This window comes from Myripristis murdjan, chromosome 14, assembly GCF_902150065.1.
Source record: "Myripristis murdjan chromosome 14, fMyrMur1.1, whole genome shotgun sequence".
NCBI classification, from domain to species: Eukaryota; Metazoa; Chordata; class Actinopteri; order Holocentriformes; family Holocentridae; genus Myripristis; species Myripristis murdjan.
Genome location: NC_043993.1, coordinates 23,297,227 through 23,311,977, shown reverse-complemented (window position 1 = coordinate 23,311,977; position 14,751 = coordinate 23,297,227). Strand labels below are relative to the sequence as shown.

The 14,751-nt window shown below is 39.9% G+C and overlaps 1 protein-coding gene across 1 annotated transcript; it reads right to left on the bottom strand.

Moving 5' to 3' along the window:
• Nucleotides 1–219: 219 nt before the first annotated feature.
• nufip2 (nuclear FMR1 interacting protein 2) lies at nt 220–12,987 on the bottom strand. The gene is made up of 4 exons (XM_030068626.1): nt 12,742–12,987; nt 7,760–9,463; nt 7,466–7,498; nt 220–5,508 (listed from the first exon to the last, which is right to left on the bottom strand). Exons 1-4 carry the CDS (start codon nt 12,887–12,889, stop codon nt 5,456–5,458), a joined length of 1,938 nt encoding a protein of 645 aa, XP_029924486.1. The 5' UTR covers nt 12,890–12,987; the 3' UTR covers nt 220–5,455.
• Nucleotides 12,988–14,751: the final 1,764 nt, after the last annotated feature.

Here is a 14,751-nt window from a genome sequence, read left to right as displayed (position 1 = left end):
AGTTTACTTATGTGATGAAAATGATTTGCCATAGTAAACAAGCAATTAGTGCTGTCAATATACAGTGTATTCAACAGGATTAACAAGCTCACTGTCAGAAATGCCCTGCGCTGCAAGCATCTGGCTTGCTTTCAGCGCCATGCAACACTAGAAAGCAGGAATGCCCGACAAAAAAAAAAAAAAAAAAACACACAAACACACACAGACCAGGAGTCTTAATGAAAATTTGACATTTCATTTTAATGGAAACTAAAACTGTGAACACTTGAGTTTTTCTCTTTTTTTATTGAATCTATTACATTGTTTGGAATTTGAGGGTTATTATCATGCTTTAAAAAAGGAACATTGTAATGTGACACTTCTGTTAAATTGAAAAAAAAAATTAAACAATCAGACTGCACACTTAACAACTTAAATGTCAACTTGTAAGACATTTGAGAAAGAAATGCTATTGCCTCATTTTTTGGGGGGGAGGGGTTTGGGGGGCAGAGGTGTATAAGTGATAACAGAGGAGCAGACTGATAATGCATCAACAAGCACAATAGCCATTTGAGATGACACAGAAACAGAACGAAGATGACTCGGCACCACATATCACCTCTCTTAGTGTCCGTTAGCAGTACAGAATCCTGTAAAAGACACGTGTTGCCCTTGTTTATACCCAAAATCTGTATAGCCATAAATACTGTACCTCTAAGGTGCCACAGAATAAAAAACAAAAACAAAACAAAAAAAGCCCCCTAAATTAAAATGTTTTCACAAGAGGCAAGGACAGTGGTAGAAGGGACAGTTTTTAAGTGGAGCACAAACACCAAGTCCAGCATTTCCCATTACAGACGATTGATTACTGGATGAAAGAAGCAGCACTTTCGGTATTTGTTTTTATCTCTATATTGTCTTCCTTTTGGATTTCTCCTTTCCCACACCATAAACACACTCAAAAGTGACATTCAGCCGCTACAGTATTGACTTTGCTCAAAAGTTCCTCCAAAACCCCAGCAAGCTGTCAGGAAGCCGGCAATCTTGTGTGTCCATGTCCCCCATTTGCCATACTGTAGCTGAATATCTGAGGTGTGTACCTTTGGCGAAAGCAGATTCAGAGTTGTCAGACTGCACATTAATACCCCTTTAACCTCACTTCCCCCTCACAACATCATCAAGAACACTACAAAAAATATATATTAGGAGGAACTCTTGATGCAGTGTATTTCAATGCTCATTTACGCCATCACAACTATTTGAAGAAATGCATTAAAATAATTTGTATAAAGTCTGCTGGAAAAAAAAAAAATTCAAATATATTAACATTGATGCTATAGGGGGAAAAAAAGGTCTACTTCAACCATAATCAATAACTAAAACAATCTAAAACTGATCAAAAATGAGACATCTTTATTCTCCCTATCATTCTCCTTTGAAGTAGTTTCATTCTAATTGTGCATCTATGGATAAATTAGGTGACAAATAAAAAATAAACTCAGTTTCTTTTAAAAACATACAATGTTAAAATATTAATTCATTAAATCAGTTCAAATTAATAAATGTGCTACTTCAGAAGTTAACTTGACAATGGACTAGCGTGGCTATATACCAGCAAGCAGTTGTCGCCTGTCCCATTCAAACGGATTTTGGCTTTAGGTCACACAATTTTTCAAGCCATGAAAATTAAGGAAAAAAAAAAAAAAAAAAAGAAAAGAAAAAGAAAAAAAAAAAAAAACTACAGAACTTCTAGAAACGCTCATCGCTTTCAGCTACTTCCATGTCACTTAAAAGAAAAAATTAGGATAGCTGTAAGAAAATTTGAACAGCATTGCAAATGTTACAAAAAGAAAACAAAACAAAAAATGGCACGGATATATGCTGGAAGCAGATTTTTTAAACAACAATCAAAATCGCTGTAAAAGTTTTTTTTTTTTTTTTTTTTTTTTTTTTTTTTCTCCACACAGGCACCTGAACATGAAACAACAGGGATTTTGAAATATATGGGGAACTTGCATATAATAGGAAGAACTCACTATGCACTGCACACACCCACAAACAACGTGGCCCAACGGCCAAACTAGTCACTCACAACCTGGAAGCCTGCATCAGCATCCTTGAGGTGATTGCACATCCTGAGGGGGTGAAAATTATAGACTCAACATGTTCAGGCTTTTCTTTTTCAACACAAAGCACACCGACACTCACTCCCCCCATCATTGTATTACCATATACTTAGCTATAAAGAACCAGTTTTTGGTTTGCAGGCTACAATGCTAAATAATTGTTCTATCTTCATAAATGCATATCAATATAGCCTTTTTGCTGTATTAAGTGCTTTAAAATGAGGAGCCTTGGGCAAGAGGATGGGTGATTCTGATTTCCCTGTATCCAGGACCATCCTCTCAAAACACACACACACACACACACACACACACACATGCGCGCGCGCACGCACACACACACACACACACACACACACACACACACACACACAAATCTGCTCGAAGGGTTTTTCACCATAAGACAAAAGTAACATCACATACTACCTAGTGTGACCACCCTGTTTTTACATTTAGAAACCTAAGGATGTATTCACTGTCCACTCAAAACGAACGTTTGAGACCACGATACTGTTGAATTTGGCATGTACAGTTTGGGAACCTGATTAAGTCACTTTGTCTATGGAGTATGTGCAATCAGGGATAAATGAAGCAATGACTTCTGCCAAACTTTATGCTGGAAAGGCCATCAACTCTCACTAGTGTTCAAAGCATAACAATGTGTCTAAACAGCAAACAACCGCTCTGATACTTTCTTCCTCATCGACCACAGAAGACAATTTTGTTCTCATTTGCAGCACAATATCTGATAACACACTCGTCCATCACATGCTGGAAAATGGAAGCAAAAACAAAGTGTTTTACATAGAGAGCTAACTGGGATTAGACAGATTGAAGGAAAAAGTCAGGCAGCTTGTACAAAACATGGGTGCAATTACAACTTCAAGTTGTAAGAACAAGTTGTGACTAAGCAGAACACATTATAAAGAATTGTACTCGAAAAAAAAGCTCGAACCCAGATTGTAGCTACCCCATATAAACACCACCGAAGTTCGGTAATAAGTCAAGAGATGCTTCACTACAAACTAAAGACAGAAAATGAACCATCAGAAATTGCAAGATGATTACCGTCTATTGTACATGGAAAACAACATAAGGAGCAATGTGCTGTTCTTATGGGGAAATTAAAACAAACAAACAAACAAAAAAAAAACCTCATATGCTTAGGGGCTAAAATGATCAATGACAGCACCTTGCATGCCATGACACAGTTTTCTTTAAAAAAGAAATAATTTGGTGTTTCATCACAGCATATGAGAATATAATAGGACTCCAATTAACCAGTACGACAGTTTCCAATTTGGGCACATTAAATGACAGGGGCCATTTGGCAAAAAACAATATTTAACATAGTCATGGCTTTATCAACACTACCTGAGTAACATTTAATAATTATGTATTTATCAACTTATTTTTTTCTGAAAGGTAACAGCCCAGAGCCATTCTTTCAAGGAGTATTTCTTGTCAGTACATATAGATCTCTCTAGTAATTAAAAAGATAAAAGCAATTAGTTTACATAAAGTGCCATTAATCCACACATTAACCAAATCATGTCATCTAGAGAAAAAAAGAAACCCGGACAGTTCCTCGTTTTAACTGAACACTGATCCTGATTTCGAGATGGTCATACAAATGATGTCATGGCTGGCCAGTCAGCACGTTGGCAAATTTTGGGCTCCCCAGACTTAATCAGCTCTTTCAGCACAACCTCTTCTATGAAAGCATGACATCCTGAACGTTTTGGACACAGACAGAAGCTACTTATGGACTACAGGCCACAAAAGCATTATGTGTGATGTTTTAGTAGCCCCATATAACCTTTTTCGCCAGCTGTATGGGATCACACGGTGTTATTGCACACTGGTTCGCAAACGTAAAATGTTATCCACAGCGTAACATAAAAGTACTATTCATCTTCACATTTCAACACAGTATGACAAAGTGGCTAGTCAGGGACCCTGGATTAGTATTGCAGTTGTTGTTGCTGTGTTACTGTCATCTTTGTGTGGCAATGAACAGTGACTTCTGACTCATTCATCTCCACCAGTAAACATGCAAGAAATACAATGCCATAGTAATCAGACAGAAAATTAAAGACCAAATGCTCAGTTAGAAAAAAAGAAAAAAAAAAAAAATACATATTCCTTTGACAACAGGAAATTAACCTTTCTTTCCATGGAGAGAGAATGCAGGCAAAATCGTTTTTTAAGGACATCCTGAGTCTTGCTGCTCAATGAATAGCTCAAAACACAGAATACCACTCATAAGAAATCTCTCTTGCTCCACAATGTCACTTTCACCTTATTCATAAACCTGTATGATTCATATGACAGTGTTGAAAAAGGTTTACGAATCTGAATTTAAGAACAGGCTGCACCGATCTCATGTCAATAAACCGCATGAAATGTATGAAAAACTTTAAGATTAAAAAAACAAACAAACAAAATCAACTTTGATGGAGACATATAACCTGATTTTGAAATCGTTATCACTCCTATAAAAACAAAACAAAACAAAACAAAACAAAACAAAAAAACGAAGGGGCGTGGCGTTCCTTCAAAATGGGCACTTCTGTATCTGTGCTCTGGGATCATACTGCAGTGCAGGTAACACTTATTCATGTAGGTCAGACAAAAACAGCATAAAAAAAAGAAAAGAAAGGAAGAGCAGTTATTTAATTACTGGGCATTCTGATTTCCTCTACGGATTTAAGACAAAGGTTCTCCCTCACAGGAAAGGGCCTTACCTATCGGCTCTCATGTAACTCGCAGTTTAACAGGACTCCTCCAAAACTCAATTTCACAACTTCAAGGCATTCTCTTCAGAGTGTGTTCTCCTTTCTCTCAAGATGAATTCAAACTTGCACACTGATGTGTATGTATAAATTCTAACGTATCTACAATGAACTTATTTTGAATGCGTGAAGAAATAAAATGGCCGAGGCATCCTACAGTCAGACTGACGGTTGCCGCAGTTCAATGGACAACAGGATAAAGGCTTGGGAGGTGCAGTCGAAGACACCTTCCTTTTTGTTGAATTCCCAACATCATCTCTAAAGAGCTATGAGACAGGCGTCTATCACAGCTCAATGTCGAAAGTGTCCATCATATTGGAGAGGCACCAGACAACTCTAAACATCTCTCCCGAGTCTGATTGTTTCTGAACCAAGTCCAACCATTGGATGCCCCAAAGAGTCTGTTATTCCACCTTAGATCCCAAAGAAAATCCGCCACGCTCAACTGTCAGTTTTTCACAGTTGTCACTTTTATCTATCCAACAGGATCATGACTTCCAAGGTAGGTAACTGCAGCACCCAGGAGAGGAGAAGGTTTAGTACTGTAGGAAATCTACCTCACTGATCAGGTCCATCCTTGGTCTCATCATAAACCACTACTCTTTTTGGATCTAGAGCGGCAGGGGGAAAAAAAAAAAAAAAAGAAAAAGAAAAGAAACACAGGATTAGATTATTCAACATGGTCTGGTCTCATGTAGATTTATGAATTTCATGACTCAATTTCCACAGAAACAGATGCAGCATTGTCTAGTGAGTAAAGAAAACATGCAGATGGCAATGCAAATACAAAATAAAATCCACTTAAAGGGTAAATTCTGCTTTTACAAAACTGTTAACTATGTTGGCCCAAAATGTCTGGATGACAGCTTCTACAGGATAATGGCAGATCAAGGACATTCTTGATGCTAGTGTGAGGTTGGACTTTTGGCTAACTCATTGTCAAACAATGGTCAACTCATTCCTACGCTGACACAGACAGGCTGCTTCATACAATAGCTTTTCACTTGCTAGTTGATGGAACTGTAACCACAAAACATCCAAGAACAAATAGCTGCACTCCAATTTCAGGAGTGTCATGTTGCTCATTAGTTTGGTTTGCTTATGATTCTACTGTTAGCTACGAAAATAATGACAGCCTATATCTTGTAAGAATTTTACTGTCTTGGGTCAAGCTATCTGCTACCTGTGCTGGAGAGATATTTCAAAAAGTTTTAGTATCCATTCACCTGTTCATACACTTTCTGCATTTGGGTGCACTGAAGCTACTGAATTGCACTGGAAACTGTAATTATTCACTCCAAAAATAAAAATAAATTTGATGCATTTACATAGGAGCTGGAGATTTTATCCACACATGACCTAAGATTGCATGTTCCCTCATTTGTTGATACAGCACGACAAGTCAGCTAAACAAGCCTCAGGATCTGAGTGGCACTGATGCCACTAAATGTGTTAAGTGATGAGAACAAGCAGCAATGAAATTTTTGAGATTTTCTTTTTTTTTTTTTTTGGCATTTCTGTTTTATTTGACAGTCAAGAGAGACAGGAAAGGCAGGGAGTGAGGTGAGATAACATGTGACACATGGCCTGAGGATGGATTCAAACCCCGGACTCTGCGATCAGGACTCAGCCTTAACAAGTGGTACGCACTTTTTCTGGTGAGCAACCTGGGTGCCCCAAGACTTTTATTTAAAACTTTTTAATTTAGCAAGATATCCTGACTGAGGTTATTGTCTTACTGTAAGAGCAGTAACTAATGGCTACAAACACCCCAAAAATATTGCATTGGTAAACTTCTTTTAAAGATAAGGTCCTAATTCACAAAGCAGCTAAATCCATCATTATGGATCTTGATCTAAATAGCACTGCATTTCTGAACTTGTTCTGTCCATTTATATACACATGATTATAAGAGGTAGCCTACCTCTGGACTGTCTCTGACCACAGTGTAGACATCTGCCTGGGTCTGTTTTTTCAAGACCACTAGCACCTGCTCCTGCTACTTTTTGGGCCTCACCCGCCTGCACCCGCACAGTTTACTGCTGCACCGCCCGTAACCGCAAGCCTTTGTACCATGCACATCCACAAGTTAGCATGTAAGCCCTGACCAAGATGTTTCCACTACTGGAGTTTTTTTTTTTTTTTTTTTAAACATCAGTTTGTTGGTTGGGTGGAGTTTGGACACAAATCAACACCAAACACAGTGCTCAAAAAAAACTCCATCCAACCTGGAAATTGTGCCAAAATTGTGTCGTGAAAATCCAAGATCATGGCCACGCTCTCAAAAGTGCCTGGTTGTTGCTTAGAGGGAAAAAAAACAAACAAAAAAAAAACACAACACAGCCAAGATCTGTTGTGTGCTTGTGGGACCCTTGGGCCAGCCTGCTTCATGCAGACCTCCACTGGTGTTCTTCTGCACCCCACCATCATGAATGTTGGCACTTAATGCTATTTGTCATAGTTTTTGAACTTTAGTCGTATCTGATATTTGAAGATATAAATCTTGTGGACCAAATGGAGTTAGCCTAAACACTGAAGAAAAAAGGCTTAACAGTAAAGTTTATTTACCTTGTTTTTGCAAATTGAAAATGTATTCCATTTCTGTTGAGAGAAAATGAAACGAGTATTAGTTTAGCACTCACAGCAAGACTAAATTCAAAGGTCTTAAAAGCATATTTTCAACAAAATGCAATATCGAACTCTTCATTAAAAAAGAATCTATAGACAAATTTAGACATATTTTCATTTACGGTCTCAAAGTGTGGGCACTATGAATGCCTTTAAGAACGTAACTTTAATAGAGCTGAGAGCTACAGAAGGAAATATGACAAACAGGACAAAGGTAAAGTTAAGTGAAGTTACCTTTAGTGTGATAAGTGACAGCAGCTTTAATATCGAACGTCCCCCAGCTACACCTTCTGCCAATGTCTTTTGAGTGGGTCTGTTCTTTAGATGAGCCAAACGACACGGTGGTCAGCAGGCCCTGTGTAGGCTTAGCACCGTTGTCCTTACTGAGGGCTGGCACAGCAGAACCTGGACTCTTGGCCTCAACTTTTGTCTTTTCCTGGCCAAATGGATGCACCTTAGTCTCCTCCTCACTTGTCCCACAAGCAGGGGAACAAGCATTAGACACATTGCTAGGGGCACAAGTCCTTTTCTCAGGGTCTTGAGCTAAAGTGACTGGCTCCGGGATTGATGGGCAAGCGTCAATGCATGGCTGGGCAGCCTTGGCTGCAACAGCCTGACTCTCGCCTTGAGTTGTGACCACAGTAGTTTTGTCCTCCGTAGTCATCTGCCCATTCCCTCCTTCTGGCCCCAAATTGGGCTCGTTGATGAAGGAAAGCCCCCACTGATTTTGGAAGATATCTCCCAAGGCTTTCTGATTTGTCTGAGCAGCCGGTGGGTCGAGTTGGCGAGCACTAGGGAGCACAGGTTGCATATTTAAAGGGTAAATTACAAGAGTACACTTTCTAAGCTCATAAGCTTCTGCATCTACGGGACTGGTTGTAGAGCTACAGTTACTTTCCAAAGGAGATGCTACATTCTCGCCACTTGGGAGAGACGGGGCTGGTGGAATACTACTAGCAGCAGGAGCAAAGAAGGTACCCACTGACGGGCAGCTGTTTCCATTTCCAGAAACAGGACCATTAGTAAAGCTAGCTGAGGTGATAGTTTTCATAGTTTTCATAGCGGACATAGGGACCTGTGACAGTCTAACAGGGGGAGACAGCGCCTCTCCCCCAGCTTGGGCTACTTTGTTGAGGTTCTCCTTTACTTTACTTGCATAACTGATCTTGGGCACAATTTTAGCACTGCTATTGTCCACAGGAAATACTGGAGGGGGCTTGAACAAAGTCCATGAGTCCTCTTTTGAAGGTGAGGAAATCTTGGCTTTGTGCCTTTCCTCAAATTTTTTACCAAAGGTGCCTACTGTTTTGCCATCCGAGTTTTTCCTCTGAGATTCACTCACTGAAGCCTCAGAGGTAACAGCCCGTCTGGCTGCTGATTGAGCTTCTACTTTATGTACAGCTCTAAAGCCATCAAGTCTTGAACTTACTCCCTTCTCAGTTGTCTCAAGATTAAAAGCCCCAGGCTCCTGTGTAGTGTTGCCGTGCTGCATGTCTTTCTCCTTTTCTCTAATCACATTCTCAGTGTTCTTGACACTATTACATCTGGCCTTGCGTTTCTTCGGAGTAGTATATCCACCTTCAGAGCCGCTGCCATCATTGTCCTTGCTAGAATAGCCATTTGCAATAAAACCACAGTTTACAACGCCATTTTGAAGCAACACAGAGTCTTTCTTATCCAAGGTTTGGCCCTCATGGTGATTCAAATCCAAGGCCTTTTCCTTGTCATTTTTCAGGTCCATACTCTTCTTATGGTCCAAACCTTTGCTGCTCACCTTTGGAACAGTCGTGTACAGCTTTTGCGTTGACTTCTGTTTTGTGTTTGCATTAATTATGTGTCTGTTACCATTGCTGTTGGAAGGATGTGACATACCAACAGTATCAAACCGATGTGGATTCTTCTCCCCCTCCTCGTCACTGATGTTTACTTTTTTATTGCCTAAAAGAGGAAGCACAATCAGATTATAATGCATTAAGAGAACAGCTCAACAATCTCTTCATTACTCAAGTGGCAGTCCCCTAATGTTACCCCAACTGCTAAAAACAACAATGTAAAATTAATAATAATAATTTAAAAAAAAAAAAAAAAAAAAACGGTGGCCTTAAATGCGATTCTTTAAAACTGACCTGCTGAGAATGATACATGAACATAGAGATCAAACCTACATCCCAGGACCCACCTTACCTAGTCCCAGCCCTGATTGTTACAAACAAATAAAAGAAACCTACACACTAAAACACAGAAACAGTGTCTACAAAATCTCTTGAAAGTCCAGGCAGCAATAAAAAGGCCTCAATTCATTTTTAAAATTTTACCAGCATTTTCTATTATTATTTACCTCCCCTTCTGCTGGTAAAGCACCCTCATCCTATGCAACAGTCATAAGTCGAAAATCATTGAGTGCATCTGTGTTTGGATTTTCCATAACAGAGCATTTTAGGATAGGTCAAACATTAGGTTGTGTTAGTATTTATAGCTGATGCAAGGATGAGCAACACAGGAGTGTCAATTCACAAAAACCTGAAGGAGCAGCAAAGTGTCTGTAGCTAATATTACATGACCGTAAAACTTCCAAACCTGCTGATCTTAACTACATTTCTGGGGACGAGTGAAGCAATTACCGATGGATGACAAGCTATTTAGCCGATATGACAAATCATTAGGCTACACTTTTAACAACAAACTATCAGAGGCACAGAGCTTAGAGACAGAATGCTTCACTGGTATGATTTTTTTGGTACATGTAGCTTTGCAATGCATTTCTGATGTGTGACATTGCTTTCTGTTATAATGATAAAAACTGCCTCATTCAGGCTGAGGTTGGGCAAATGTAAGGACTTTGTCATACTCAACTAGACAACTGTCATAGCCATTAAAGCCTAGTTGCTACTGCTCCTCTCCCAATGTAGCCTAAATAAAGATGGAAGATAGGAATGAACACAATGGTCTCTGTTCAACACTGCTTTCGCATACATCGCATATCCAGATTGTTTCTGTTTATCAATTATCACGTTTCATTAGCACCTGGCATTAACAATGATTTTCTGCAAACCACACTGAATTAAACATCTTTCATTTGCAAAAACGCAAGTAGACGCTGCCAGCTTGATGACTTCAAGGTTTTTGTTTTGTTAGCAGATAATTCCAATTCACTAATTCCATGAGTTATCAGCATAATTATCCAGGCTCTGTGTACTTTACAACACAGGATGTATTTTTTCTTTTGCACTAAGTTATACGACAGTCGATGCTGTTGAGCTAGCTACTGCACATGTGTATTATGGGTAAAACCGAACCAGAAAAAAAAAAACAAAAACAAAAAAACATTCAATGTGGTGCAAAATGAAACCATGAAAAAAAAATTGGGATGTTACAAACACATCCTGTATGAGAGCCATCTAAGCAGACATTTAGCTGATGAATTAATGTATATTCTGAAAGTCTTATGTTTGTTTTAAATAGTCTGAGTAGACTTTCACAATGGAAAAAAGTTGTTGATTTCATAGATATCAAAAAACCTCTGAATGAAAAAAAAAGTTATTTTTGAAAAAATGAGAAACCAGATAATTCAGATAACTTTGGAAATGGTAGTATTTTTTCCCTCCCTTATGTACAAAACAAACTTAACCAAAACTCGAAATTGTGACCCAAAAACCGCAATATAAACCAAATCATGGGTTTGTTGAATCATTACACCCCTGCTGTATATGAAGTAGTCTTGTTCTCCAGGCTGAGTCCATTTCTATCTCAAACAGCAAAACGGATACAAAAGATAAATACAAGAACTTAGGCAATACACCGAGAAAATATTTATGCATTCCCTACATACTTCTGTGTGTTCTGAAACACACTAGGAGGTGGATAATCCGGTCACTATCCATCTTCACTGGCACATTCACAAGTGCACAACTGTGTGCTGAATGTGCATGTCTCAATAAAATACCTAATCTGACATCTAAAATACATGCTAATGCCAGGTGTAACAGGAGGGATCATATGCGGGTATTGATGCAATAACTATGGCACATGTGTCAGTGCACCATAAATAGTTGCATGCATTGCATTGGGAGCATGGGAATCGCTGTGTAAGACTTGTCATTCGGCGGTGCTGCTGCTTATGTCAGATGGCACAGCACACACACACACACACACACACACACACACACACACACACACACACACACACACACACACACACACACACACAAGCTTCTCGATGCAGCCCTGCTAGTTTCCACTTGGAATGCACAGGAAGCAGTTTCTGCCTTACTGTTGACAGCAAGCAGATGTTGTGAGCACCACACTTGCTAGCTAACGTCAAATCGATGGTTGGCAGTGTGTGTCCAGTGGTGACAAAGCGAGATGGTTTTCAGGCAGACACAATCGGGCTGCTGCGTGGCTTCACGTTGACTGGACAATATGCAACAGGCCTGACAGACACGGATAGCATTAGCTAATGTCAATTAACTAGCGGCTCGTTTAGCATCAAGTTTCTTCCATGCTCACGCCCAACAGTCGGTCGTGCTGCGTGATACAGCCGACTGGTCAACCTAGGTGAAGGCAAAAAAAGAAAATGACTGCGTGTCACTCTTGAGATCAAAAGCAGCATTGTGGTGGTTTAACAATTTGCTAACTGGCCGGATAACTTTAGCATTAGCTCGCAGTGATGTTCTAACATGGCCGACAGGAAATGGCAGCTCAGAACATTCCAGTGGAGCCGGCTCGTTTTCCTAAACTGGACACAAGACAACCCTGTAGCGCACAAACCCAAGCTGTAACTACTCTCAAAGGGCGACTCGCTATGCAGTTGCAAGCAGAATATGATCCTCGGTAAATCCGAGGGGTTTTTGAGGAGGATCCCGCTGCATTAGCGGTAGAAAAATGTGTAATGAAACCGGCGCACAAGGTCAATCCCCGATATGTCAAACCACCACCAGCGACAACTGTCACGCAACGTCAAGCTAACGAGCTAACTTATCTTAACGGCTGCTTTCTCCCTCGTCATTGGCGAAATAGCAGCCTAGCCGGTTACTCACCACGTATCGTATGTCCTAAATTATTTTGTCCAACGGTATATAGTTTCAACTACTTGCTAGCTAAGACCCCTAAATCACGACGGGGGTTAACATTAGTTAGCTGAAGCCACTCCGCTTCGTTGACATTAGCTGACTAAGGCTAGCCAGCGTTAGCTAGCTAACTTTTCCGGATGGCCCAACCTGTTTTCTTCGTCTGCGTTTCCTGATGCTGGTGCTGGAAGTGGCTCTGATCATTTTTCGGACAAGTTGTATGTCGAGCGGGGCTTCTGTCCTCTGCGTGGTGGTAATATTGCCTCTCTTGTGCCCGATCTTTGGGCTGTTCCTCCATTGAAGTGGAGAATGTCGGACTTGTTCAACCAGTATGTTAGCTCACTGGGTAAAGTAGAGAATAGTCCAATCACTGCCAGTGTAAAACGGAAGCTATTTGAAGCCTCTGCAAACGTCAGCAGTAAACGTCTAAAAATGATACTATTTTGGGTGGTCACCACCAGCACTCTAAAACCCCATGTCTAGTATTTAGGCAGAGTTATGCCGGGAATAGCCTTAACTTACTGTACTTTTCTGATTTTGGCAGACGACGAAAATAGAGGTCATTTTACTCTAAATAGCGGATAATCGGTATTTAGAAAAAAAAAAAAAAAAAAAATCTTGTCCTGCAGCCGGAAAGGTTTGCAGACTAGACGATAGCGGGGTGGGGTTCGTGTATGAACTATAATCATATGACCGGAGGCGCTGCCACGTCTCCATGCAGGGGACACACTTTGGTAAGGGGTCCGGGGGGATCTGCCCCTCTTCCCAATATATCGGAGAATCAGTTCATTGATAAGTCAATGCATTCTCCAGAAAACACTTTTATGTTTTTTTAGTTTAGAGGGTTTTTTCCGCATGGGATTACAAAAGTAAATGGTTGTTCACTTTTTTTTTGCGCATGGTTCATTCTGGAAAGGAAAACTTTTGCACAATTAAAAATCACTGCACTCAAGATTTTTTCATATGCAATGTCTTTTTACTTTCCTTTTTTTTAAACATTTGAACTGGCACGTGGCTGCTGGAGTCGTGTATTGTGTGGTATTTGATTATGTGTTTATTTTATCTGGTCTGTTATTACCTCCCTGAAAATAAGGGGCGCTTTTTCCACATGTTAAGTTTCTGTTGTATTCTTTTCTATCCCGTTCCAGGGCATGGTTTAGATTGTTTATTCCTCCTCTGCTTCCCTTCTCTATTTCTAACTGCATCAGAAACATCTTGCAGCTCACTGAAGAGGTATATTCCATCTCTGCCAAGAAATAAGCACAGGGTGAATACTGTATATCTAGTATCCATTTATTATTCATATTACTATGTCTTATACTAATGAGCCTCTTTTTGGATGGGGGCAGTGACCAAAAAAAGTCATTGTGAAAGGAAATATTATACCTAAATGTTATATTAATAAATAAATATTATACCTATTGCCGTATCTCATGTTTCTGTCCGCTCTCGTGCCCTCCAAGCTTCATCCATCCTTCAAACATATTTCAAACAAAACGATTGTGCATTATTACCATGCAATTATGACACATCTGCTAAATGCATTTGTGTCCTCTCACATCATGAAGCAAAGGAAAAGCAACATCTTTAAGTGATGTGTGGGTCTGGTTTGGACTGAATTCATGTGCAGCTCACAGTTACTGAGGGTTTCGCCCTCACCAAAGGGTCATTTGGTGAAGCTGAAATGTCTTTTCTGATCAGAGTGCTGATTTAATGTTAATGTCACCAAATTATATTTGGAAATGTAGGCTGACATTAAAGATAGGACTCTGTCATACCAGGTCAAGTCAAACATCTTCAGAAAGCACTTCTTAGTATGGGAGCCACAGGAAGAAATAAAACTACAGATAACAAAAAGAAAGATAAAGTGCATCACAAATATGAGGAATTTGTTTGCATGTGCATGAATGGCAGCATGATATATGCGAGTATGTCCTGACGCATGAGCTGTGAGTGAGTACAGGCACAGGGGTGCAACAGCTGTCTGCAGGAAATGTAAGTGAATGACAGACTGCAGGGGAGAGCACAAAGCGAAAGAAATGCCTGGGATGGGTCTTGAGAGGAGAAACAGCGGCTGATTCTCTGACAGTGGTGGGAGGCTTGTTCGAAGATGAGGGTCCTAAAAAATAAAGGTTATGCCTCCGCTCATTTTCACTTGAA